Below are 24,520 nucleotides of genomic sequence, written 5' to 3' on the forward strand. Positions count from 1 at the left end.
AAGTCGAGCTATCGTTATCGGTACAATTTCGTGTTATTCTATTCTCCAAATAAATTTTTGTGGCTCGTAAGATTCTACTTATATTTAGCTCAATTATGCGAGAAGGTTACGAGAATCGTATAAATTTTAAAAAATATTTATAAGCAGAAATTTATTTGTAGAAAATACCTCTTTACGGGAGACTAGGTTTTTCCGGTTTGAAAAATTCGGAGGTTAATTTTGCCAAATGAAATCTTGTTTAAACATTGTAAAAACGAAGGAACTGAGACGCACTATTTTCATGGGCTTGGTGATTCAACATACAAAAGTTCAAGTTTGTTTAGCAAATAGCACGAGTACAATGTTACTAGTACTAAATGCCGAAAATGTTTCCTTAAATGACGTGACCGTAAAACCCAGTTAATCCAGGGCCTCGGGACAATTCTGCATCTCGAAACAATTGGCGTAAACGACGCATACGACGGGTATTGAAACTAGTTTCCACCGACGGCCCTGCTCTCGCGAATAATCGTGCTCCGTAGTCGAATTCATTTTCCAATTAAGAGGCTGCGATTTGCATTTGACTCCGGTCATCGATCGATCGTTGCCACTAAATTGAGGTCGTCGACGGGGATCGTCGTCGAAAAACGTGGTTAAGCGTGACTAACGATAGCTCCGACGTCGCCGTGCAATGCGTCGAACAATGTGTACTTATCGCAGCTGCCGAACATCCCGAATGTTCTCTTGAAACTGTGCCTCCATTTTTATGATTGTTCACCGTCGTTCTTCCATTCTTCGTCCGCGTGAAATTCTATCAGTCGCCTTTAAAAGCCAGCGAGCTCCACATTAATACATCACGGTTCTCCTCGTCATTAAAAATTTGTCTGCACGTCGCGTGCAACGTACCTGTTCCGATACTACGAAATGCACGGACGCGAGTCGCCAATTTGCCAATGATTTTAATCACACGTATCAATTGTACAAGGAGCAGCTTTCCGCTTCCGTTTTTGAACGTTCAGACTATCGAGCCTTTGATTTATGTCATGCATAGTTGATTGGAATGAAAGTAATGCAGCGAAATAAATAAATACACGTACATTTTACTAAATTACAAAAATCGAACATTTGATACCGATTATCTTAATTGGTTTTCATAATTCTATTGTGATGTATAAAAGGTAACACGTGTTTTCACGCAATTTTACACGTTTCCCGTTTTGTCCTGTACACGAAACAAGTAATAATAAATAATTTGACGCGCGTCGGATCGAAAGAGTTTGGCGCGTCTCGTGCAAGGGCAAGTGGTTCGGTCGAAGAGGGTGGAAGTCGATCGGTGAAATTTCTCTCGATGCGTCTACGCGTCTGGTGTCGTAGCTGTGCCTCTGCGTTTTAACCCCCATTAGTGACCCAAAGCGTCGGTACGACTGAGGGCCAGCACTCCGTTACACGAACAACTTAATGTTATGTAAAAATAGCTGGGGTTTCCGTACGATCGCAGACACGCCGGTTCTCCGTGTATATTAATGCGGGTCGAAAGAAGAGCGAAAACGACGAGGAAAACGCACGCCAGACGAGATCCAGTCGAACCTCGAGCAGATGCTCACCGTTGGAATATCTAAATAAATCCGCGTGTCGGCCGCCCTTAAAATCCTTGAGTCGAATAAGTAATAACGTTCGCCAACCACGGGGTTAGATTCTCTCCCTTTTCCGTATTCCACCTTGCCCTTGCCTGCATAAGCGAGCGCGTCCGATTTCGGGAATTTAATTGGCCCGGGGGAATTCCGCTGCGTGGACTTACTTTACGAGGAAACTTTCGAGATATTTCGTGCCCCGGGAGACGAGAGAATGCATACTTTTCTTCTTCTTTTCTATCGCGAGTTTCGGAGACGGGGAGAGAAAGAGAGTGAGAGAGAGAGAGAGAGAGAAGAAGAAGTAGGTACGAGCAACCGCGATGAGATATACTCCTTTCCTCCTTGGCAAGATTTAATCAGTTTTGCCGTCGGACTCGCGCTAGATCTAGCCGGATTATGAAATCGTTGAAACAGGTAGCCAAGTTTCGTTATTCGCTTTTTTCCCGAATCTTACGAAGTTTTGGAAGAGTTAGGAAAATGATCGAGGAACATTGCTTGGGATTGTCGGCCACGCGGTTATCAAAGTGTTTGAACTGTCTTACAATTGGATTTCAGTATCCCAATGTAGCCTCTGTTTCGATAGGTAGAAACCTTTGAGGCTTTAAGAAAATCGAACGGAGACATTCTTTCACGTTCTACTGAATTTTGAGAAATTTTTTGACGATAGAGAAATACGATTTGCAAATGGACGGTGTTAACTCGATCGTATTTCTTACGGAAGTATTTATTAAACGTACACAATTATTTTCCTTTATACGCTTTGCCTTCGATATCTTCTTTAATAAAAAAACTTGTAAAGTAAACGTAAAGCGGTAAAAGTTAGGAAAGTAAAAAAGTTAGTAAAGCAGTAAAATATCTGGCTTTAATCAAAATTTGTAGAAGCAGGAAATTGTAAGATTATGTCACAAGGGACGAAAATTTACTCTATAAATGTATCTTAAGTTAAGACGAAGCGTATTCTCACTCGCTTTTCAGCGTTAACTTGAAGATGAAATTCAAAAGACTTCGTTAGCTATAAAAAAATACCTGAAATTCTACTCATTTAAATTTCCGTTGCATACATGTAAACTAGAGGGAAGATCGCTTTAAGGTATGAGGTAAGGTATGATGTTGTTGATTCAGAACGGGTTTATTGCTTGATTAATCGTATCTGTTCTTAGAGAGCAATTAGGTGATAGTAATCGCCGGCTTTAAGCAGTTTTCGTACATAGATTAACACGGGCGTTGTACGCGTGTGCAAACATACGAGAGGCCGTCGGGTTCATCGCAACGACAGGACGATTTACGAGGTTTCACAGGCTCGCCTGTCGGCCAGATAGAGCGAATGTGTCAATTACGATAAAGCTCATCGGCGATCGATGTATCTGATGAAATTATTTAGACGCCCGCTGTCAAGCAACGACGCGAACCTATCCCGGTTCGCCGCGATATTACGCAGCTGAGCACTATTGTGTCGCAAATACAATTACTCCACCTATAAATGTTCACTATTGTAGTCTATTTATTGCTTTATTTATATACGCGTGCTATAATTAAATGAAACTGCTGAGAGGGCGAAAAGAACAAAAATACAGCTAAGAATCTAGAGTGGCTGATAAAAATATTTCGACATTTACCATAGTAAATGTTAGCAAAATTTGATTATGTATATTACGTGCGTTAGATAAAACATTTTGTAATTTTACTAGCACCGTAATCAGACACAATAAAAAAATGAGTCATAATCGTATTGATAAAACTTGAAATCAATTTGAAAGCGTATACAAAAATGTTAGAGAATATTTACTGTAAATACGTATTTAGGAAAAAATTAGTATACTTTAGCTGGCAACTGTATATATAAAAATATGTATATCACTTTGCAATGTTACGTATCAGTTGGGAAATATGTAAATGGACGATATGTAGCCATATATTTTCTTCCATAGTTTATCGATGTACACACGTGGAAGGATAATTATCGAACGTGATAGTTGTTATTTATAAAATTTATTCTAAATATGATATCGTACAAGTGTAAAATTAAATACTATGTCGTGCGCGTTATTATTGCATTTGCGATGAGTTAGCGTAATGTTTGATCTTCTATCTTCTTTGACTAATCGTTTTTCTTAGCGCTGTGTCATCTTCTTATTTTCGTCAAATGAAAAGAAAACTTTTTCGAGCAACTTCCTTACGGAACTTTATTATAGTATTGCGAAAGAACTTGGCAAATTTACCATATAATTGCATAATCTCTTGTAGTGCATCTTCCTTGTCGTTTGTTCTTCGAACTCCGAGTTCTTCTTTAACGTCCGTCTCTTTAACGTTTCACTTTATCTTGCAATTTATCGCGGGTAGTTCATTCTTAGTGAACTTGTCAACTTCTTCGGCTTCTCGTAACTTTCTCTTCCACCTTCACTTTTTACCTCTCGCTTTCTCCTCTCGCTCATTATCCGCATAAACATTTATCTTCTCTTCGAGCATCCTCAGCTTGTCCTCGTTTGATAAATTACAGCTGTTTCGATTATTCGTCGTGTAATCCTTAACACTGCAATTTTTCGTTTGCGTCTTATCCACGTCGTTTATTTTCTTATCGATCTCGGTCAATTTTTCGTACAGCTCTTTGTCTTTCGATGATTTCCTCATATCTTCACCGAAAGCAACTTCTTCCAGTTGTTGTTCGTTCTTCTTTTTCCAGGCTTGTCGCTTATTGAGCAGCAATATCTCATCTTCTAGTTGATCCTTGCCTGTTATCGGTTCTTCTTCTTTCATCAAGTCTGATACAAAGATGCGTGTAATAAATGCGACAAAATACATTGACAAATACACTTTTCAAAATGACGATTAAAGAATCGTCATTTCAATCGATACTGTTGCACCAAACAAGCAAATCAGAGCAAAGGAATCCTACAGGTTTTATTAGGTATTTTACTCATACGTAACTGCGATAAAGATTGACTTTTAATCTTGTTCGTTCCTAAATCCTTTAACCTTTGAACTTTGTACGTGTAAATTTCACGAGAAGAGGATTTTTAATGTTTTAAGAATATCTTTACTATAAAATCGATCCCCTAATAATTCCTAATAGTATACTTACATATTTTATTAAAATGTAGATTGTATAATACCCGATAAAAAGAATGATTTTACGGATTTATGAGTACTATCAATCTTTGCAAGGTTACCTTTGTCTTCTTCGCTAGAATCATTTCGTTCTAACTGGACGTTAGCAAGAGATTTTGATGTATCTGCTTCAATTTTAATACTCCCTTTCTGATCTTCCGTGTCATCTTTTTTCAAATCGTTTGTCGCCTTTTCTTTCCAAGATCGAGCACTGTACTTATGTGAAAATAAAATCATAATGATACAAGTTATTTAACGTTTCGCTAATTATTGAACCGCGGCTGTTTACGCGATTATGGCAAGTTTCATTCTTTCGACGTTGTATCTCGTTTCGTTCCTTTTACTTTTAGCATGCAAAATAAATGGAAATTTAATTCAAGAGAAACATATTAATTTCGGAAGTAAAAATATCTATAGCCAAATTGCCAACAGATTTTCAGTTTAATCTATCGAATATAAATTAATCACGAAATTGAACGCGATACTAATGACAAAAGGTTGAAAGTGCAAAACTGCACAGCATGCCTCTCACGAATAAATCTCCATTTCATTTCTCTAATTACTCTGGTAAAACTATAGAATTGCATAATCATCCACAATCTGCCAATTATGTCTTATCGATGTGACACATACTTTTTATCATCCTTGTCTTTCAGCTTTTCCTCTTTCTTAACCTTCACCCGTATACCGTCCGCATTCGATTCCACGTTCACCATATCCATAGAGTCGTAAATTAAAGGTTCCTCGTATCCCGAATCGAAAGAATCCCAAAAGGCTTTGCTCAGATATTCACGTTTTTGACGCAGAGCAGCAGCTTTATGCATAGTGTCCTTATGTCGTGACTGATCAATAGTACTTGCACCTTTGCGATGCCTACCGTGCTTCCTTTTCCGGTTTTTACGCTTTCTTGGCATTTTATTATGCTTTGTACGTTTATGCAGGCTCCTGGCTAGTCTTTTCCCTTTACGAGCACCGCCAATTCTGTCTAAAGCGTATAAAGACTGTTTATAGATAGAAATAATCGACATTGAATCGTATAATCGTCGCAAAGTTACGGGATTTACTTTCTTGAAAAAGTTGTTCGTTCGTGAACAAGTTTGTGTTGCTCAGTTTCAAGAGGTTCGGCGCGTTCATTAAAGGCGAAAAACTATCTGGCCTCGTCGAATAACTTGCATTACTCGCGTTACTCATTCCTACTTGATACTGAGGAATGCTTTTCCCACCTTTCCCTTCTGCTATTCCATTTGCAGATTTCCCGTTTTTTTCAGCTTCCTCTTTCACTTCAATATATTCCAGCATCAAATCTAGCTGCTTCGCCTGAAATAATGGACAAACTAGCCATATAACGGTGAAAATTTCGAGTTGATAATTCCAACGTATAAAAAGACTTTCAATCATAAAAAAGCATTTCTTCCCGTAAAATCGAAACGAGACCTCGCGAGTATCAACGACCACTTCTTCCATATTTCTCTGAGATCTAAATAATTTTTTAAAGTATAATAAACTCGATTGCGCCGAAAAAGGTGCGGTAGGTTTAAGAATAGCGTAGAGTAGCGATGGTCATTCGATTCTCAGTCAAGTGAGACGATTCGATGCTTTGTTTCGCCAGAGTTAAGAATCTAACCAGATACTCCTGAATTGATTTAATTTTCGCCTTATCGTCTTCTGCTAGATCACTGTATTCCTTTATCAGACTTTTTATCAATCGAATCTTTGCGTACAATTCGCTAATCTCAGCTTCGAGTTGATCGTTTGGGAAACTTTGAAAGAGGAACTTGTCCCGTGGAAAATGATCTTTATCTTGCTCGTGTATCAATGGTAACGCTGGTGGCTGAAACGAAGTTCGATCGAGAATGTTGGATGTAAACGAGCGTTCGACATGAAATATTTAACTTGTAAAGTCAGATCCGAATAGAATACGCGTTACTTGTTCTAATAAATTTGTTTGCGGATGCACTTCCAACATCCAGTCCAAGAACTCGAGCAAATCGGATGGCAGAGAAATGCAAGTCTTTCTCTGAACCTCGTCGAAGATCAGTCGATTAAGAAGCAGCATGATCTTGTTCAACAACTCTTGCGTATGTTTGATCTGTCATAGTAAAACGCGTTAAAGCGTTTGCAAGATGTTAAAGGGAATTATTACAAGAATATTGGGAATCTACCTCGTCGTCATTGTTGGTCTGACGATACGATTTATCAGCTGCCATGGTGTCTCTAGTTTTGTGTTTATGATAAAGACCTGGGCCCAACGATACCTTCAGATCCTCGTTCTTTTGTATCTGATGATTTCATGGAAATATAATAAGTAGACTGCGCGTGTCTATTGCGATAGAAAATATCGAATACCTGGTCGAAAATTTGTTCCACGATCTTCGCAGCAAGTTCACCGTGAAGAGCCGAATCCATCTGCGATTCGTCTTCCACGTTATCAGCTACCAAAAGCGTGGAGAATTTCTTCCTCTGGATATCGTTGTCCAAATTCATCGTCTAAAATATTATCGACGAGCCTTTTCTTTAAATTAAATTACACGCTATATCTTGTTATATCGTTCGCATTTTTGAAAAAATCTCACTCGATCACTTACATCTTCTTCTTTAATTCTATCGTGATGTTCCTCTCCTCCGTTATGAGCTTTCTCTTCGTCCTGCGTAATCTTGCTTTTTTTAATGTTAGTATGATGGTTTCCATTCTTCGATGTACCTTTCTTATGTTTTTTACTACGTTTCTTTGTTGTCATCTTTTTGTTCTTGCGATGTCTTCGTTTTCTGCGATTCTTATTCGACTTGGCGGCATGATCTTCCTTTTTCCTTTTTTTCAACGCTTTACCATAACTCTTCTTCTTAACGGCATGTTCTTTTCTTTTTGAATCTGCGTTTCTAACAATGCCGCCGTAATCGTCCCCGTCATCGTCTAAGTAGTCATATTCCTCAACATCCTTCGAGTTAAATAGCTCCTGATTCTCATCATCTGTGTCATCGTACGAGTTTAATAGCTGAAAATTGTCGCTCGCCTTTTCTTTATCGCTCGAATATAGATCATAGTCCATTCTCTCGGAATCGCGATTACGTCGATCCTCGTCATCGTCATACGTATCATAAAGAGTCCCAACTTCCCTTTTCGTTCTTCTATCATCTTGAAATAATTGTTGAATATCTAAAGGCGGATGGGTAACGAGAGCAACCTTGGTGGAATCTTCAGTCTTTAACGTCGTTCCATTTTCAATCGGAGCCCTATCGATGAAACCATTAACCGGGCTCTTTTCATATTTCGTTGTACCAGATTCAATATATGCAAGGGTGTTCGAATCGATGGTTTTCAAGCTTCTGCTGAGTCTGACCCTTATGTCTTTGTCGAAATCGTCGATCCATTCCAGGGGTTCGACAAAAGATTCATGCAGGTCCTTAGAGCTAACGATCGTCTGTTTCACGCGATCTATATTTTGGACGTGCTCCCATCCACGTGGAACCTGTGATTCCAGATATTTACGGTTCTCGTAAGGAGAACGCGAATCTGTGTCAATATATTGCTTCTGGCCCGTTAATGACCAGCTCACGGCATCTTTTCCTTTGGCCCCGCCGTTTCTCACTCCGCTCACCTGTGATTCAAGGTTTATAGAGCGAAAGAAAGTAAGTCGGGCCAATAATTTATTGGAAATGCTTAGATTTTACTCGTTTTTTACCTTTTGTGTTTGCCATTCACCGGTCGTTCCGATAGCGCTAGGTCCTCGTAATTTTTCCCCGGTGCTGTTACTTTGCTCCGACCCGCCTTTAAACATATCGTCTGTGCTTTTAAGAGCAAAATAATTACTTCGGGAAACGTTCGCGGCGTGGCTTTCATGCCGGCCAGATGATTCGGCTGGATACGTTCTTTCGCCAATTTCGGATTTCCCTGATCCAGTGTAAACGAGCAAAAGAGGCGATAAGTTGGGGCTGGAAACTGAACAGCAAAATCGAACATGATCGACGTGAGTCGCGCCGATTCCATGCGATGGAATTCGATTCAGCGACGTTTACCGGATGTTTTAGTTGGATCATCGCGAACTTGCGGAGGCTCGACTTGATCTTTAAACGGTTCGCCCGCTATTCTATCGATGGGATCTACTTTGCCGTAAGATTCGTGATACATCCTCTGATCTCCCTTTATTCGAGGTTTTACTTTTGTCTCGTCCTCGTTCCAGTCGTATATTTTTTTTAACTCTTCGTACAGTGGTTCCACGTTGTCAGGCGCTATTTCTTTTCTAGCGGACACGAGAATAAAATATTTATAACGGAGAATACTGTACAGAACGAATGCAGTAACGAGGCGTTCAGACGACTAAAATCAAAGCTAAACGATACTGAGACGAAGAAATTTCTAGGGCCAATTAGGATAGCATACTTTTCATCCAGATATTGGATATCATCGCAGAAATCGTCGATTGCTCCGGGATCCGAATTTGTATCCACTTTGAGAATATACTTTGCCGGATTTAGTATCATTTCGTTATTCGTGTCAGCGTCTAAAAACTTGTCTTCGTTTCCCACCACCGGTTCGTTTAACCTATCAACATACTAAGATCATTACTTGAGCTTAAAAATTTCTCGCGTAAGTATACACCAATATCACGATCACGCAGGTCAGTGTGTCATTTATTTGATTGATTCTACTATTTTTCGTTCGAGAATTTACCGCTGACCTCTCGCGACTAATGCTGTTCACGTTGTCTTCACCTTGATCCCAGTCGTTGGTTGCTGGAGGATCCTTCCTCTTTCGCGAATTTAGCTTTCGTCGATAAGGTCGCCGCTGATTTCTTCGTTACGTTCCTTTCTATTCCAGCCGGATTAAGGAATTGCTGCACCGGCACTCTGTTCCCCGTTTTTTCCTTCTGTTTCATCTCCTTTCGTATCGCCTCGTCTTGCTCGTCCTTGATTTCCGTCATAGGTGGTTTACATTTTTCGCCGCTCTGTCCGTCTACGACTACGACATGACGAATAGAGACATGAGCTCTAGCGTGATTCGTCTGCGACTATGGCTACAGCGAATGCGTGCTCTGTGACGAATAAAACATCCGAAATGAATGTAGGTAAACGCCACGTAAAAATCTGCTGTTAGATACTTAGCTTCCATCTCTTTGTATTTATAAAAATACAACAAATATATTATACAGAAAAGATATCTGTGAAATATTCAAGGAAGTGGTAAAAATTTACATATATTTGATATTAAAATCGTATAAAGAGAGTGCAGTTTGCTATATAAAACTCCTGACAACATATTCAATTTAAAAATTGTGCCTCCGTGAACATGAAAAGTTTGATTTACTATATTCTTCTGCCGACATCTTCGTGTTTAATTGCTGCGACGTATTCGTCAAGACACACATTCACCTTAACTCATAGCCCAACCTGGTGATATCGAATCGATGATTTGAGTGGATTATTGGAAATCTGGCGAAACTTTACTACATAAGATTCTAGCAGTTTTGTCGTTAGTTTTTCGATGGGGAAGTGCACGCGTGATTACCAGGTCCCGCGTCGGATTCGATGGCGCTCTTGTCTTGATAATTGTTTTTACTTCGCTGTTGCTCGCTTGTCGGTGACAACGATTCGTGATCCTGCTGCTCGAGGTTGCTATCGTAATCGTAGTATTCAATTACACTCGGATTACGTCTTTTTCTCTGGCGAGGTTTCTTCTTTTTGTCGATTTTCTCTTTAATCAACAGATTCACTTTATCTTTCTTTTTGTCGCTGTACGCTGCTCGTTCTTTCCTTCGTGTTGCTGCGTCGCTTTTTTCTGAAAATAATCCATAAACGTTTAGTTCCTGTTTTTCTTTCTCTAGCATCAATTTCCTTTTCGTTTAAACAGCGTTTACGTTAGATACTTCCAGGTCAACCGAGTCGATCCACGTTCAATGATTTGGCTCGTTACAGGAGGTTGTATAAATATTACAGAAAAAACGTAATTAAATTAACGTTCGTGTTATTTTGTCGTATAAATAAATTCTAAAGAAGTTTATAGTTCATTAATTTTTTTAAATTTTATTTGAGACTTGACAATTATAGAAACTAAGCGAAAAAATAAATATACGTGACGACAAAAGTACGAAATAAAAGCTCGACGATAGTTTTACCTGCAGCAGCCTGATGTTGATTTTCCTCTTCCTCTTTGTCACTGTAATTCGCATCGGCATCTTCGACATCGTCGTTGGAGTACTCCATATACTGCAATATTCTTCTCTGACCATATTTATCATTCATTATCCTATCGTCCATTCCATTGGTCATTATGAATATTTCTCTATATTTCTTATTGCTTGCTTCTTTATTCGCTCCGTTCGACTCTGCCTCCTTATTAGATCCCTGAACGGAGTCTCCCTTCTCTTTATTGTCGTTAAACCGCCCCTCTGCGTTCGTAAATTTATCCTTTCCGCCTAGGTCATTACATTTCTCAGCTGCACCGTGATCGACGTTCATAGCCATCTGATTACGAGCTGCCTCTCCGAACCAGTTTCGAGTTCCTTCTTCATTGACGCCGCTTTGTTCCGTTCCTTTGTCGAGGTCTGCAGAGTTCTCAAGTCGTTTCTCATCCACGTTCCTTTCTTTCATCGTGTTCGTAGACGCGGGCGTGTCTTCGTATGGCACTTCCTTAAGTTTATTCTTCCGAAAATCAAGCACCACGCTACCAACCGGAACTTCGTCGTTTCTCGGCTCTGCATCTCGTTTATTCGCACCTTCGACAGGCTTATCGACCTGCGACGTGTGTAACTTCATGTTGTAAAGCATCGAAACCGATTTTCCACCTTTCTGCTCGTTCTCCACGATCGTCTTCTTCTTCACGTCAACTATATTCAACACAAACGGCGATTGACCACCGTGCGGTAATTTTTTATCGTCATCCGCGTTACTGAACTCGATCAGATTCTTGTTTTCTGACTTGAACAGGATATTAATATTTCCTGAATCTTTGGCAGACTTCCTCACCTGCGGAGACGATTCTTCGTGCTCGTCGTTGGTTTCTTCGACTTCTTTTGTCCGTTCGTTGTCTTCGCGCAAATGCCTCTGAGGTTCAAAGACTTTGATCACCTGTTCTCCCTTGCTCGAGCCGACATTTTCTTGATTCGAGGTTTCGGTAGACGAAGCAGCCTGCAGTTCATTCGCCGTGGATTCGAAGGTTTGCAAAGAATTTCCCTCGGGACTTTCACCCTTTTCTTTGTTCTTCATCAACTTGTTTTCCATCGCGTTCTGATTTTCCCGCGATAGATCCGATTGTTCGCAATTTCCGCCTGTTTCCGTGTTTTTACTCTCATCCGTGGCCGCCTTTGAGACGTCGGAAGCCGCGGTATCTGCCGGATTATTCGTTAATTCGCTCTCACGTTCGAAAGCGTTCCTCGCTTGCAAATCATTCGACAAAGATTCTATTTTAACGGAAGCATCCGCGACGCCGCAGCCAGATGTCTTTGATATTTTTATGGAATTTTTCTCATCAGCTGCCGACTTGTTTCCATCCTGAGCTTCGTTTAAATGACGTTTCTCATCTGACGGCGTTCCTTTGCTACGTCTTTTACGGTCATGAAGCTCTTTTAGCGTGTCCTCTTCAAGGTACGGGTCCCCAAACCCCGCTCTATGAAAGAGTTTCGGGTTACCATCGTCGTTATTAACTCCAGTCCTCTTCGTTCTCCACACTTTCAGATGAGCATTCTTCTCATCAAGATCCTCGGTGCTTGGCTCACGCTTTTTTAAATTCAACCTTTCTGCTCCTAGACTTTCCCACCAGCCGAAGTTTCCTGAAAAGATGCAACATTTTAAGCTAACTTTCTTTCTACCTGCTTCTCAAGCACGTGTTTATCAAATTAAAACGCTTTTCTTTATACTTTCGTCGTCGTTTTCACTTTTTTGGTAGTTGCTTCTTCCACCAGCAGTTCGCTTCTTCTGTTCCTGCTTGTTGCTCTGCTTTTCTTTAACACTCAAAGTATCCAAATTTTTGGAATTCTCGCGCCGTTTTTTGTCAGTTTCATTCAGGCTTTTTTTTAGTTCTAATATCGTTTCTCTGAGAGATTCCAGCGACGTCGCCTCGTTCTTCTTCGTTTCGGCTCGTTGATTTCTCACGATCAACGCGCTACCCGCTTCTGTGTTTGCTTCTTTGTCACCGTCCAAAGAATCTATTTAATTTTTTATCGTTTCAACCGTTTAAAGTCAAAATCGATAGTAGAGCATCCTGAAGATTGTCCTAGTTTCTGCCGTGTCTCATTTTAATCAGTTAGCTATTTTTCACGAGTGTACTCGTCACGAAGAAATGACAATGTTTTGTGCTATGACGAGCCCTGTCAGTAATAAAATTAAAAAAATAAAACCAGTATACTCGTCATCGTCAGCTTAGTTACACAGTTTCGTTTAAAACAGTGACTGGTTGACTTTTAGTCGATGAGCAAATTTTAAATAAAAACATTAAAACTCTACATTCAAATTCACATTCGCGTTCTCTCAGCTTGGACGTCTTAAACCCGCGGAACCTTTCAGGATAACCAAATACATCGAAATTAGATCGTACTAAGTCTATTTTTTCGACCGGCGTCGTAATCGTGGATCCATCGATCCTCAAATTTATCCTTTTCGTTTCCTGAGTTTTTGTACGAGTTCAGCCAGTCGCTCAGAGAACAAAGATCCTTCGTATTGGACCAGTTTTTCCGAATCTGATTGTCTATCGTTTCTTTGTCATCAGCCGGAGAAAGATGAACTTCTTTTCTTTTCTTTCTACAAGAATCGCGCAGATGCTTTTAATATAGGACCGATAATACTTACGAGGAAACCCCGGTGACTGATACACGCCGATTTTCATGAAGCTTCGCGCAAATGTTCATCTTTTACTTTAAGGGAGAAATCAACCCTTTTATCCGATCTATTTCCGATTTATTTCCGATCTATTAGAAGTAGTTGAAATAAAAATTTCTCTGTGTCTCGAGGCTTATGAGTCTGCGAGAGAATTTCGTCGAAGAAATCGGCTTTTTGCGAAAATTACGTAAGAAAGTGATATTTTCAAAAAATTGTTCATTCGGATTTGTAACTCTCAAGGCACGGCATGATTTTTATCATTCACCGGGTTCCCCTTGTTAGAATATTTTAATAACAGAAATACGATACCCCTTTTCATACGCATCGACGTCATCGAGATCGACGTTCCTCTCGAACGTCATGTCATTATCAAAACGCAATCTGTGGGAAAGTTCCAGAGGATTTTCATCTCTGTACGTATTTCTATTCAACTGCCGTGTAGTTTCGTAGTTCTCGCTAGAGTCTCTTTTCTCGCGTAATTTATTAACGTTTTGACTGTTCCTTCACAGATGTTTAATTCATTATTCGTGAGGTATGATGTATCGGTTAGTGATTTTCATTAGTCAACTCACTTCTTCCAATCCTTCTCGCGATTAACATCACGCAGTGCTTGATCTATCCACTTTAAATCGGTTTGAGCCTTCAGAACATCTTGTAGGAACTTATTTAATGCTGGACTGTTCTCGTCTGTGGATTTAGCCGACTCTTCGTCTCGCTGATCCTCGCTAGATTTCGCCTGCGAGATCAATGATAGTATAGGAAAAGTCTGCGTAAGAGTAGACCAGGGTCGATTCTTATTTTTTATTCCATTAACATACAGCAGTGTCGAAGCGTCAACAGAAATTTGTTACAAGATACTGTTCTTATTTTCAGCAATTTACCAATGTTTTTCAAAACATGCAATACAAAAGTACCAAAAGTAAGTAAAAAAACTGTATACGGTCAAACCTACACACGCTGAACTCCGCTATAAGTAAACCACTCGTTTTGCGATAGCGAACGAAAGAAAGAAAGAAGAAATGTCGATAAAAAGGGAAAAAGCAAATAAACTTGAGAAAGAATGATAATGCATGAACGTAGGCGTGAGCTTGTTGAATTGGCCCCGTGTTCCTAGCAGTATTTCTATCATACCATTATCCCGACTATACCACCGTTAAGAGCTAGTGCGTTAAGCTTTATTTAACGTCGACGAAAGCGACGTTCTACGTTCTACCCGCTGTGGTCTCTCGTGGTGGCGTGTCTTGTCGCTGACAATTCTCCTCCTATAATAATACCGGGTGCGCTTTCCGTTACGCATCGTACGACTCTCGTCCTTTTGCCAGCGCGTGCGAGACGCAGCCAAGACAATGGGATTCTACGTGGAGAAACGTGCGCGGGGCCGCGGATACGGCCACGGTGTTATTAAAAATTCACTCCCTCTAGCGCCTGAAGTGGCCTCTGGCAATCTGCATCTCATTCCCGGCGGGCCCTTGTGCCAGCCAGCCATCAGGTGGCTGCCAGCACGCGGAAAAAGGGGTGGAAAGCTCGGCCGTGGAAACGCTAGGGGTTTGCCGTCACCCTGTGCTGTCCTACCAGAGTCAGAGTTGGCCCTTTTCGTACAACGCTACGACCGTCGCCTCGACGCCGAACAAAAAAGTCTTACACCCAATTACGCGCGGCATTTAACTAAATAAACACTCGCCATCTTCCTCTTTCAGTTCCCTCCGCGACCGAGCTCCACGTCTGCGGCTGCTATGCTCAACCTCTGTCCGTTTTTTCCACTCTCCGTTTCTCACCATGTTCTTCTCTTTTTCTCGTTACTCCTATGTTCCTGCGGAACTTAATGAAGTCCCGTTTTAATATACTTTGCCCTACGCCTTCGTTTTTCTTTTTTTTTTCTTCTTTTCTTTCTTTTGTCAGAAACGACTGTTTGCCCGTGGAACGTCACAGAAATTTCGTTGTTGTTCTCGTCCGCTGAAATCCTCTCCGGTATCTTTAATCATTCTCGTCGCGGTCTCCAAATGAAACAGGATACTTCCCTATGATCACTTGTTGAACGTTATGGAGATCCCTCCCTTCCATTTGCAACCTACCGGGATTACGCGTTTCTGTTATCGGTTTCGTCCCGTGCACCGTGAAACTGAGCTTTAACGTTCGGCCGCGATTGCTTGAAAATTGTTGAAACTCCTGGACGCTGGATTTCGATATAGGTAGATATTTCTAGAGTCTCTAAGAAATTAGACTGGTCAGTGTCGTTTTCTATCGATTTCTCGATCTCATTGCTCGAGCAGGTTTGTAGGGCCATTGATATTCAATTTAAGAAAAAAAGACAGGAGATTCGTTCTTGTATATGATTAAATGTTAATTGAATTTTGTTCCTTTCGAACTAAATGGATCGTACGTAATTCGATAAAATAATATAAAAGAGAAAACGTTGTGCGTTTATTATTTCCACGTAAAACGAAAGAAACTTTTGAAACACCCCGAATATATTAAAGACTAACAGCGTCCGTATAGTATACAAGATAATTATTCTGGGCAAATTTCACGATCGAATTGTAAAATATTAACGTATAGCCAACTCAGACAACTTGTCGTTCTTCTTAATTTACCTTTCATGTCGAGCCACAAAGTCCAGCCTCGATTTTACCGTAACATTTAGGTCGTGGCGTTGTATTTTAACGAAAGTCTAGGCCAGCGTGTCTTCTCTCCTGAAAGACGTACTAACGATATCTAGATCGTTTGCCGAGCGGCGTTCCTCTCGCAAGCTCTCCATCAATCGCGTTCCGTGGAGGGCGGCAGAGGAGCCAAAAGTACGGCGAGCATAATCAATCACGAGACGTTTTCGGCCTGGATACGCGGGCTGGAGGGCTGTAGACAGTTCGCATAGTTCCGAAACGGAAACGGTAATATCGCTGGCCCGGGGCGACCACCCCTTTGTCATTTTGTCATCCGGCGTAAGGACGAATCGGCCATGGAGGGAACAGGAGAGACAGAGCAGAGACGCGAGAAGACAAAGCAAGACGGCCAGTGTGTTTTCCACGAAAAGAAATTAATGCTTGAGATATTAAAACGCGTCCGAAAGGAAACGCCTGTCGTCCAGAGTTTGCCACGTCGACCGCGTTCTGCTATGCTATCAGCAGACACTCGTCCTTTCGGTTATCCATCGCTGGACACGGATCTTTCCTTTTGCTCTTTAAGAATCTATCCCTGTTGTTTCCACCGGCAGATCGAGATCGCACCACGAATTTACTTACTTAGTCGCTTCACCGGAGAATCGGTCGATTCACTTACCTTCGAATCCTTGTTCTCGCCGTCGACAATGGAAACTTTCGATTCCTCCATGTTCTTCGAGAATCCTGGGTTCACGTACGTGTTCCCGTGTTCGTTCTTTTGAGCTTCGGCTGATACGTGGATCGGCAAGATGACGGCCAAGATGACGTAAATTAAGAGCGACGGACGACGACGATTATCCAGCGGACAAGCCGTGAACACGATCGTCCTCATTGTTCTACCTGCGATTAGACGTACAGTAGAATTTCGTTCGCGTTAAAGTTACACGCGTCTCATTGCAATGTTAATTTCTGAAAATGTTTCGTATAAAACGTTCGAACGCTTTCACAAGCCACTCTAACAAAGTATGAGATATCCAAAGTATAATAATCGTAATTAACCGCGATAATTAACCGAGAGTTAACAGTTTTGCCTCGCTTCCAGTTTGGATTCTATCGTAGTTTGTTCTCGTTTCGCGGATATAATTCAATTTCGTTAGAATCGGCCGGCCGACGCTTAACGAATTCGTGCACGCGTACGACTGACTGGAAGTGCATAACGGCCTATTAAGAGCCGATCCGAGAAAGTCATTAATTCCACGGTGCACATAACTTTGCTGTCACAATTTGCATTTCGGCCGTTCTTTCTTTAGGCACACGGGGGAAATTAAAAACGTCGGATCGTAAAGCCTCGAAAAGAAGTAAAATATCACCGGTCCCGCGCTGGCTGAATCGTAATCAACCGACTTTTCGCTTAAGAGAAAAACGCCAGTTCGTTGCGTTCGACTTTTCGGCTGGCGGTTGAAAAGCTCGTGGCAAAGCTTTGGAAAGCAGGACAGACGTTCGATAAGGGAAACGTAGAGGAAGGTTTCGGGCCGTATCGTTTGGCCAGAACGCTTGCTTTCAATCCTGGAATTAATATCCAACAGGGTCGCAGTTAATTTTACAAGGGTAATTTCCAGAGAGTCTGACGGAAAGTCGTTGCCATTCGAGTTGGGTGGTTACTAAATTAACGTTGTATGGAGGCTGGCCGAGGTACGTGCGAGGAAAGGCCGGCCACGCCGCAAAATGTGAGACAAGACAAAGGAAAATAGGGCAAGTAATTTGAAACGAACGAAGCTATTTCACAGCGAAGAGGGCTGTGCAGTTATTCGGACCAGAAGATTTTCAATGGGAATAATTCTGGCGATGATTCCTCCCCATTTTGCATCACTGAATTTCACCACCGGACTGGATATCGCCAATCTGTCGCTTTCAATATTCGAATCGCGAAATCTCTCTCTTTAATATTTCCGTTATGACATTGGCCATTCATTACGTTTCATCTTCCGCGGACTAAATTGACAACTTTTATCAATTACGTTTTACGAAATTAAAAACGAAAATTCCTTTGACCTTACGGCTACATTTCTATAAATCGTAGATTCCAATAGATGATAAAGCTACATATCGTAATATAGGTAGCAGATTTCTTATTTTTTTCGTTGTTACATTAACCATATCTCGCGATATACTAGTCTGACCATTGTACGTAAAGTTGAAGATTCCTACATCTGAAACTCGATTGAAATCCTGAAATCGTTCGTTGACGATGGTCGTGTTTCACGAAATTCTCGTTTCGTCTATCGACGATATTTCTACGTAGAAAAGGGTTAAAGAATCTCCGTAAGACGAGCGTAAACCGTAAGGATCGATTTAAACGTTTCGATGACGCGGTTCGTAGTCTCTTGGGGCTAATTACAGGAAGAGATTCGGTGGCTTCGTCCCCCTGTTATCAGCGCGAAAACAGGGAGCACGGTGAATTTCCTGCCGATGAAAACGCAAAGAATGAAGAGTTAAGCGATCGTTTCTTTCTCGGCCGATCGTTCGAACGAGAATAAAGAGGGAGTCGGAACCGTAAAAGATTTTTGTTCGGTTCGAGGAAAGCTACTCTCTTTACCGTCTCCCTTTCTCTCAATCTTCTCCCGTTCCACGTCCACACGTTCCTTCCACCCTTTTTTGCTCAGACAAAAGTTTTGCATGCCGCGAGCAAGTAAGCAAGCGGGCAAGTCGCAGGATCGAGAAAGGGCCGGATATTTTTGTCGTTTCAACGAAAAAAAAATCGCAAATAAAAGAGCGAAGGCAGCAAAAAGAAAAAGAAAAAAAAACCGAAAAAGAAAGAAGCTGCAAAGGGAGGTGTACCAGGGGGTTGTTCAGCGGATAGAGAAGGGATGCTATCCGACATAATGTACCGCGTAAGAGCCATTAGGTTATTAAAAACAGTGCTGGCTAAACACGAGTAACAAACCGGCTGGTGGCCACCGAGGGATGCGACAAAGGCGAAAAATTAGCCTTGATAACTTGCCGTTTCGATGTAAAGCAAAGAAGAAGCTACGGTTTGGTAGGCTCTCTGATTCGCAGGCGGGTAGAAAAGATCAGCAGAATCAGAGGACAAGGAGTAATCTCGACTACCTTGGCCGTACGTTCATGGCGAGAATTGATTCTCCCGTAAAATGCTTTCGCTTTCATTTCGCCAGGTTTGTTAGTCATTCGCAATCTCCCTCTCTCTCTCTCTCTCTCTCTCTTTCTCTTTCCATCTCTATTTGCCAAGATCTCGTTTACGAGAGCAGTCGCCAGGTTTAAGGAGTTGTTTCGAGTTGCGACTATTAATTTCGGCTCACGAATGTTACGCGTCTTAATTAGAAAACGAAATTTTGTAATTCTATTGGTAGAGCGAGAATGTCGGATCGTAGTCGGAGAGGTAGAGATAGCGGAAGATTTAACTGATAACAATACGATTACCTGGTGCTGCTTTTATCGCTAGGATCTTCGAACGAGCAACCTCGTTCCGAAATACGTAGAAACGCGTACGTCATCGGTGATAATGTTGGCGGGATCGATTTACGTCACGATGTGCCAGACAAATCATGTACGTTGACGTTTCGCATAACAAATTCCAGTTGCACGCCGACTGTTTCGCCTCGAGCAATCGATACTTCGTTTCTATCGTGCTTCGATTCTTGCGCTCGCTGGCTCCTCGATTTATCAACGCGCGAAAGCGTGTCAACGTTAACGCCATAGCTCATAAATAGATGGCGGATATTTATGCGATACCTTTGTGAAGATAATTTTAAAAAAAGGATGGAACCTTGATGGAGAATTGTTTTCCCTACAAAATGTTGTAACGTGTACCATACTTTGCATATCTTTTGTGAGTTTTCACCGTTGAAACTAGCAAGTATTGCATTTGGACATTGGTTTATTGTTATTAATGGATGATTTTTAGCAATAGCGAAGGTAAATCTTTGCAAGAAGGTTGCCGGCTTGCAATTTATTCCAGTGGCGAGAAATACGTTGAAGCATACTGCGCGCTCACGATCCAACGAATAATGACTGGTTGAAATTCAGTTTATTTCGGCATATGGACGTAAACGAAACTTCTTACGAGTTAGAATGGGAAGAACGAGGAGCAAGCGAGATGGTAGCGAACGAAGTTAGTCGAGAATTTCGTTACGAGGCTCGCAGCCCTCGCGAGCAAATATTCAAACCCAAGGCGCCTACTATAAACGCATAAAATAGCGTATAAGTCTCTATATTAGTTTCCCCGTACGCCATAGATGAACGAGTATATAACGAAATGTACACATTTTAAGCAATTTCCTGGAGGTCGTATTTAACGCTTGGACTTAACCAAATCGTTCCAAACACCTTCCACCGATTTTCTTTCGTACGACTATTCTCATCGAGAGTCATACGAAAGTATTTGAACAATTACAGAAACTTTTCGTAAGCGCATTTATCGATATGACCACGACGCTTGTATCTCGTTACGGTGCTAATGAAATTTCAACGTATCTCTTGTATTAGGTTGTCCGAAAAGTTTCTTTCGTTTTATAAGGAAATAGACGCACAATGTTTTTTGTTTTATATTATTTTTATATCATTTTGTTCTGTTGAAATAAACACCGCGACATTTCACAGACTTGGTTTCGCGTTTGTACAAAGGTGCACTGTTGGAAAAAACACGTTTGCGAAAGAAAGACACTTCTCGGACAACCTAATATCAGACGTACGATATATTCACGAGAATTTTCTATAGTTACAAACACATTAAAGAATTACTGTAAATTCCATGATACGTAGGAACGTATAAAAGAGATTCGCAAGTTTGCATTATTATCGCGTGATTGTGTTTGGAAAGGTTGGTGATCGGGACATTTAGCGTCTCATCAACCCATTTCCAACTCATTTCTGCGCTTCGTTTCCGAACAAACGGACATCGTACCGGTATTTTTGAGGAAGAAAAGTCAGAATGATGATGCCGAGCGGAATGATCACGCGATCTTTCTCTCTCTCTCTCTCTCTCTCCCCAGTCCCGTCTTTTCCGCTCTGATTGATTGCGTATACACGCGTGGCGGCTCGCTTTTGCTCAGGTTAACGCAAATGCAAAGGGAACAAACAAACGGGGAATACAAATCTAGAGTGAAATGAACAATGCCTGGGAGAGTTACTGCCTCCTAATTGAAACCAACCCCCGGTACACCCTTCGTTTCCTCTTTCCCATTCCCTTTCTCTCTTTCGCTCGGATACACGCTGTCCCGTTTGCTCGTGTTCTATGCCGTTCTAATCCTCCTTTTCTCTCTCGTACACATTCCTGTTTCTCCTGCCCTCTTTCCACCTCTCTCACCCTCTCTCTCTCTTTTACCGTGCACCGCCTAATCGTCTCGTACAGATGCGTGCCGCGCTTTCTCTCTATCCGCGCATAAAGCGTATAGTTTACGACAAAAGTTCGGGCTCGAGTTTAACAAAACGACCGTTGGCCCGTTGGAAAACGCGAGCCGGTGTTTACATGCGTGGAATGAACAAGTATCGATCTACCGTTCTATAGATGCACGAAGGTGCACTGCGCACCAAACAAAGAAATCAAAGTAACGCATTATTTCCTGGTATTTCTGGCATAAATGCGTCGTCTACCGTGCGTTCGGACAAAAAACGAATCCACCCGCGTTCGTAAACTGCATCCTGTGCCTTTCGATCGTCATCGCGTCGCTCACGTCCAACATCATCGATAACGTTCGCCTCGTTATCTGCCTTGACAAAGAGTATCATCCTCATCCTCTGCTCCGTCCCCTTTTCATCACTTCGATCGTCCTCGAAACCATTTTGTCAATAATACGTTACCCAGTAAACTGCAGACTTATCCGTCGTGATTCCATTTCTCGGAGCCATTTATACGCGAACTCGGTCACGACCCGCTCTGCAGTTACTCGATGCCCGGTGCTTCCGGTTCGATTAACGAAGAAAATAGCACTCGAACGGACGAATTCGTTGTTTCCGCGGGACCGCTGCCAAAATAACTTCTACGTCGGCATAATCGACGCATCTTACCGGTTTGCTCTTCCACGATGGCGGGTAAAACCGGAGGGAAACGCGCAGGGGAGGAAGAGTGGAAGAAATTCGCCGGAAAAAAAAAACGATGCTCTTTATAGACAAAGTTTCGTCCTGCATTCGTACAGGGTCCGCGTAATATTATAAATAATTCCGCGACGGAGAGCTTGGCTAACTCAGCCGGTAGAGGGGATAGCGTAATAGAAGAAAAAGAAGGGAAAGGAAAAGAAGAAGATGAGGAAGGAGGAGGAAGAGTAAAAATGGCGGGTGTTCACAAGGTTTTATCCAAGCGTAGTTTACAGTGGATATTACAGCGAGGTGCTCGTGCGGCCGAGCAGTAAACAATTCGAGGCATTTTAATGCAGCCCCCAGTGGGCCGTAAGAAGGACTCGAAACTAACGTACCTTATGCAGCCCTTCGCGGAGCTCTTCTTTCGAAACGAAGGAAAGCGCGAATGAAAGAAGAGGCGAAGGAAGAGAGGCCTTATCCCTTAAGGCGTTCGTACGACCATCGAAAAGGCATACTATAAGGCGACTTCGATCTCGAACAGCCGGGTAAGCCTACTCTCGTTTCTTTATCCCCGATCTCTTCGTTCGCAGCTCGTTCCGTTCTATGCTGCTTCTCGTGTGTTTCGCTCTCGCGCCGCCAACGTCAAATCGAAATCCTCCACAGATTTGCGGCCACCACCTGGTCACACGCGTAATACCGGCATTTTATTGTGTAATTTCTGATAACGTTCGATAGGGAATTATATACGCTCCTTGTTCGTAAGTATTAGGATATTTATTATTAAGCTTGGAATATCGTCAGGATATTACGACAGAGATCTTTGTGAATTATTTGATTAATTATATTAAATTTGTTAGACTAATCTTTCGTAAAAGAGCTTTCTATAGCACCAAGATGTCTTACGAATCGAGATATATGTCAGAAATATTGTCAATCGAGGATATGGTTTAAGGAAATGTAAAAAGTGTAGTAATTGGTAAAAATCAATTTATCAATAGGTTTTGCGTAAACGGATAGACAGGAAAATGTAGGAGAGCAACTTTTCACGCTTCGAAGCTCGATCGATTTGAAACAGTCTTCTACGTAATGTTCTTTGAAAGGTAGCTTTTAACCAAATGGATAATAACATGTATCAATGTCAGGGTTGTTAATTCGTGAGGTATTTAATGGATTAGTTATTTCTCTCGAAACGAAAAGAATTTACACTCGTCGTTCTTGGTCCATTGTCGAAACTTTGTCCATTTCGTCATAAATATATAAACCAAGAACTTCTTTGTAACGCGAAAGAAAATCGTAATTTAATCACTGGATTTAATCAGGTGCACAACGTTTATAAATTGTTTCATCTGCTCCGCCCTGTGAGAATCGTCAAGCTTCTTGGTCAGTATTTTGCCACGTTTCAACAAAACAAAAAATTGTATTATTTAGTACGACTCATGCTCGTCGCTAATACATTTTCGTTCAGTGAAAATGTTAGCCTGGTACAAGTTCAAGTCGGACGATCCTGCAAAACATATCCCTCAAACTGGCTGCTTTTAAGGAGCGTTCACAAAGATCGTAGGTTTAAGTATAGCGGCATCTAAACGAAATACGATAAGCACTTAGCCTGGCCGTATCTATCAAATATAACCCTTATACCGGTGGTTAGAGGGTGTGGTGCACCCCTGGGAGAAGCAGGAAAGGACAACCTTCTGGAATTTATACTACAGCCCTCTCCCTCGTCCTCCTACCGCTTTATCATTTATTCATATAGCGTTGCGCGAGCAAAAGTTGCCCTAAGTGCCTATAAACGTTTAGTCGGCGTATGTTTCTGTATTTCCAAAAACGTACCTTTCGTGATTCGATATCATTCGATTTCCTTACGAGGCGTTGTCGAAGAGGGACTCCATCTTCTTTCAGAAGTTTCGAAGATCTTCGAACGGATCAAAGTTGATTTTCTTACGCGATACTAACGCCATATGCTAATATGCTAATTGCTAGCGTACGATATAATACGTAATATACATATTCATGGAGGGATTATTATTCGAACGACGAGTTACCTCTTAACCCAACTTCCCTGATTAATAGCAAGTTGATAAATACCGTTGCATAAGAGTAATAAATTCGGTAACGAAACAAGTGAAATTTTACAAGCGACACGAGCAAGATATCTAATTGTTTTTTATTTGACGAAAAATTATAACCGATAACTCGGTGAACTATTCGTACAGAAGAATTCTTCTTAGAAATCTCGTTTGATTCCTTCGAGACATATCTGAGATCCTTCCTTTCTTTCCGTCGTTTCTCTTCTCCCAGGGGTTTCAATTTCGTCTTCTCATCTCGCGAAAATTTATGACTCCTCGGACCGATAGGACCGCGGGCCAGAAA

General features: G+C 41.5%; 3 protein-coding genes across 3 annotated transcripts; all 3 read right to left on the reverse strand.

Annotated features, from left to right (window-relative positions):
• Positions 1–4,007: 4,007 nt before the first annotated feature.
• Positions 4,008–5,743, reverse strand: LOC100651970 (DNA topoisomerase 1-like). The gene is made up of 3 exons (XM_020866302.2): positions 5,349–5,743; positions 4,778–4,926; positions 4,008–4,369 (listed from the first exon to the last, which is right to left on the reverse strand). Exons 1-3 carry the CDS (start codon positions 5,741–5,743, stop codon positions 4,008–4,010), a joined length of 906 nt encoding a protein of 301 aa, XP_020721961.2.
• Positions 5,744–6,603: 860 nt separating this feature from the next.
• Positions 6,604–7,199, reverse strand: LOC110119826. Its single transcript, XM_048411255.1, has 3 exons — positions 7,062–7,199; positions 6,878–6,994; positions 6,604–6,804 (listed from the first exon to the last, which is right to left on the reverse strand). The coding sequence occupies exons 1-3, from the start codon at positions 7,197–7,199 to the stop codon at positions 6,604–6,606; spliced, it is 456 nt and encodes a 151-aa protein (XP_048267212.1).
• A 47-nt stretch (positions 7,200–7,246) lies between these two features.
• On the reverse strand, positions 7,247–22,642 carry LOC105665638 (putative WEB family protein At1g65010, chloroplastic). Its single transcript, XM_048411542.1, has 12 exons — positions 22,546–22,642; positions 16,797–17,017; positions 14,096–14,259; positions 13,833–14,024; positions 12,566–12,858; positions 10,826–12,478; positions 10,219–10,488; positions 9,426–9,672; positions 9,094–9,255; positions 8,730–8,953; positions 8,396–8,652; positions 7,247–8,311 (listed from the first exon to the last, which is right to left on the reverse strand). The coding sequence occupies exons 2-12, from the start codon at positions 17,007–17,009 to the stop codon at positions 7,247–7,249; spliced, it is 4,740 nt and encodes a 1,579-aa protein (XP_048267499.1). The 5' UTR covers positions 17,010–17,017; positions 22,546–22,642.
• Between the last annotated feature and the right edge of the window lie 1,878 nt (positions 22,643–24,520).

Source organism: Bombus terrestris, chromosome 13 (genome assembly GCF_910591885.1).
Source record: "Bombus terrestris chromosome 13, iyBomTerr1.2, whole genome shotgun sequence".
Lineage (NCBI taxonomy): Eukaryota > Metazoa > Arthropoda > Insecta > Hymenoptera > Apidae > Bombus > Bombus terrestris.

What these genes read in the sequence shown, in the direction of transcription:
- LOC110119826 (XM_048411255.1), bottom strand. Translation starts at nt 7,199, where the DNA reads ATGAATTTGGACAACGATATCCAGAGGAAGAAATTCTCCACGCTTTTG. An exon ending in TGGAACAAATTTTCGACCAG is followed by an intron (nt 6,995 to 7,061) that starts GTATTCGATATT and finishes TGAAATCATCAG; the next exon opens with ATACAAAAGAACGAGGATCT. An exon ending in AGACCAACAATGACGACGAG is followed by an intron (nt 6,805 to 6,877) that starts GTAGATTCCCAA and finishes TTACTATGACAG; the next exon opens with ATCAAACATACGCAAGAGTT.
- LOC105665638 (XM_048411542.1), bottom strand. Translation starts at nt 17,009, where the DNA reads ATGAGGACGATCGTGTTCACGGCTTGTCCGCTGGATAATCGTCGTCGT. An exon ending in CGCGAGAAGGATTGGAAGAA is followed by an intron (nt 14,025 to 14,095) that starts GTGAGTTGACTA and finishes ACATCTGTGAAG; the next exon opens with GAACAGTCAAAACGTTAATA. An exon ending in GTGAATGGCAAACACAAAAG is followed by an intron (nt 8,312 to 8,395) that starts GTAAAAAACGAG and finishes CTTGAATCACAG; the next exon opens with GTGAGCGGAGTGAGAAACGG.
- LOC100651970 (XM_020866302.2), bottom strand. Translation starts at nt 5,743, where the DNA reads ATGTCGATTATTTCTATCTATAAACAGTCTTTATACGCTTTAGACAGA. An exon ending in AAAGACAAGGATGATAAAAA is followed by an intron (nt 4,927 to 5,348) that starts GTATGTGTCACA and finishes ACATAAGTACAG; the next exon opens with TGCTCGATCTTGGAAAGAAA. An exon ending in TTCTAGCGAAGAAGACAAAG is followed by an intron (nt 4,370 to 4,777) that starts GTAACCTTGCAA and finishes TCTTTGTATCAG; the next exon opens with ACTTGATGAAAGAAGAAGAA.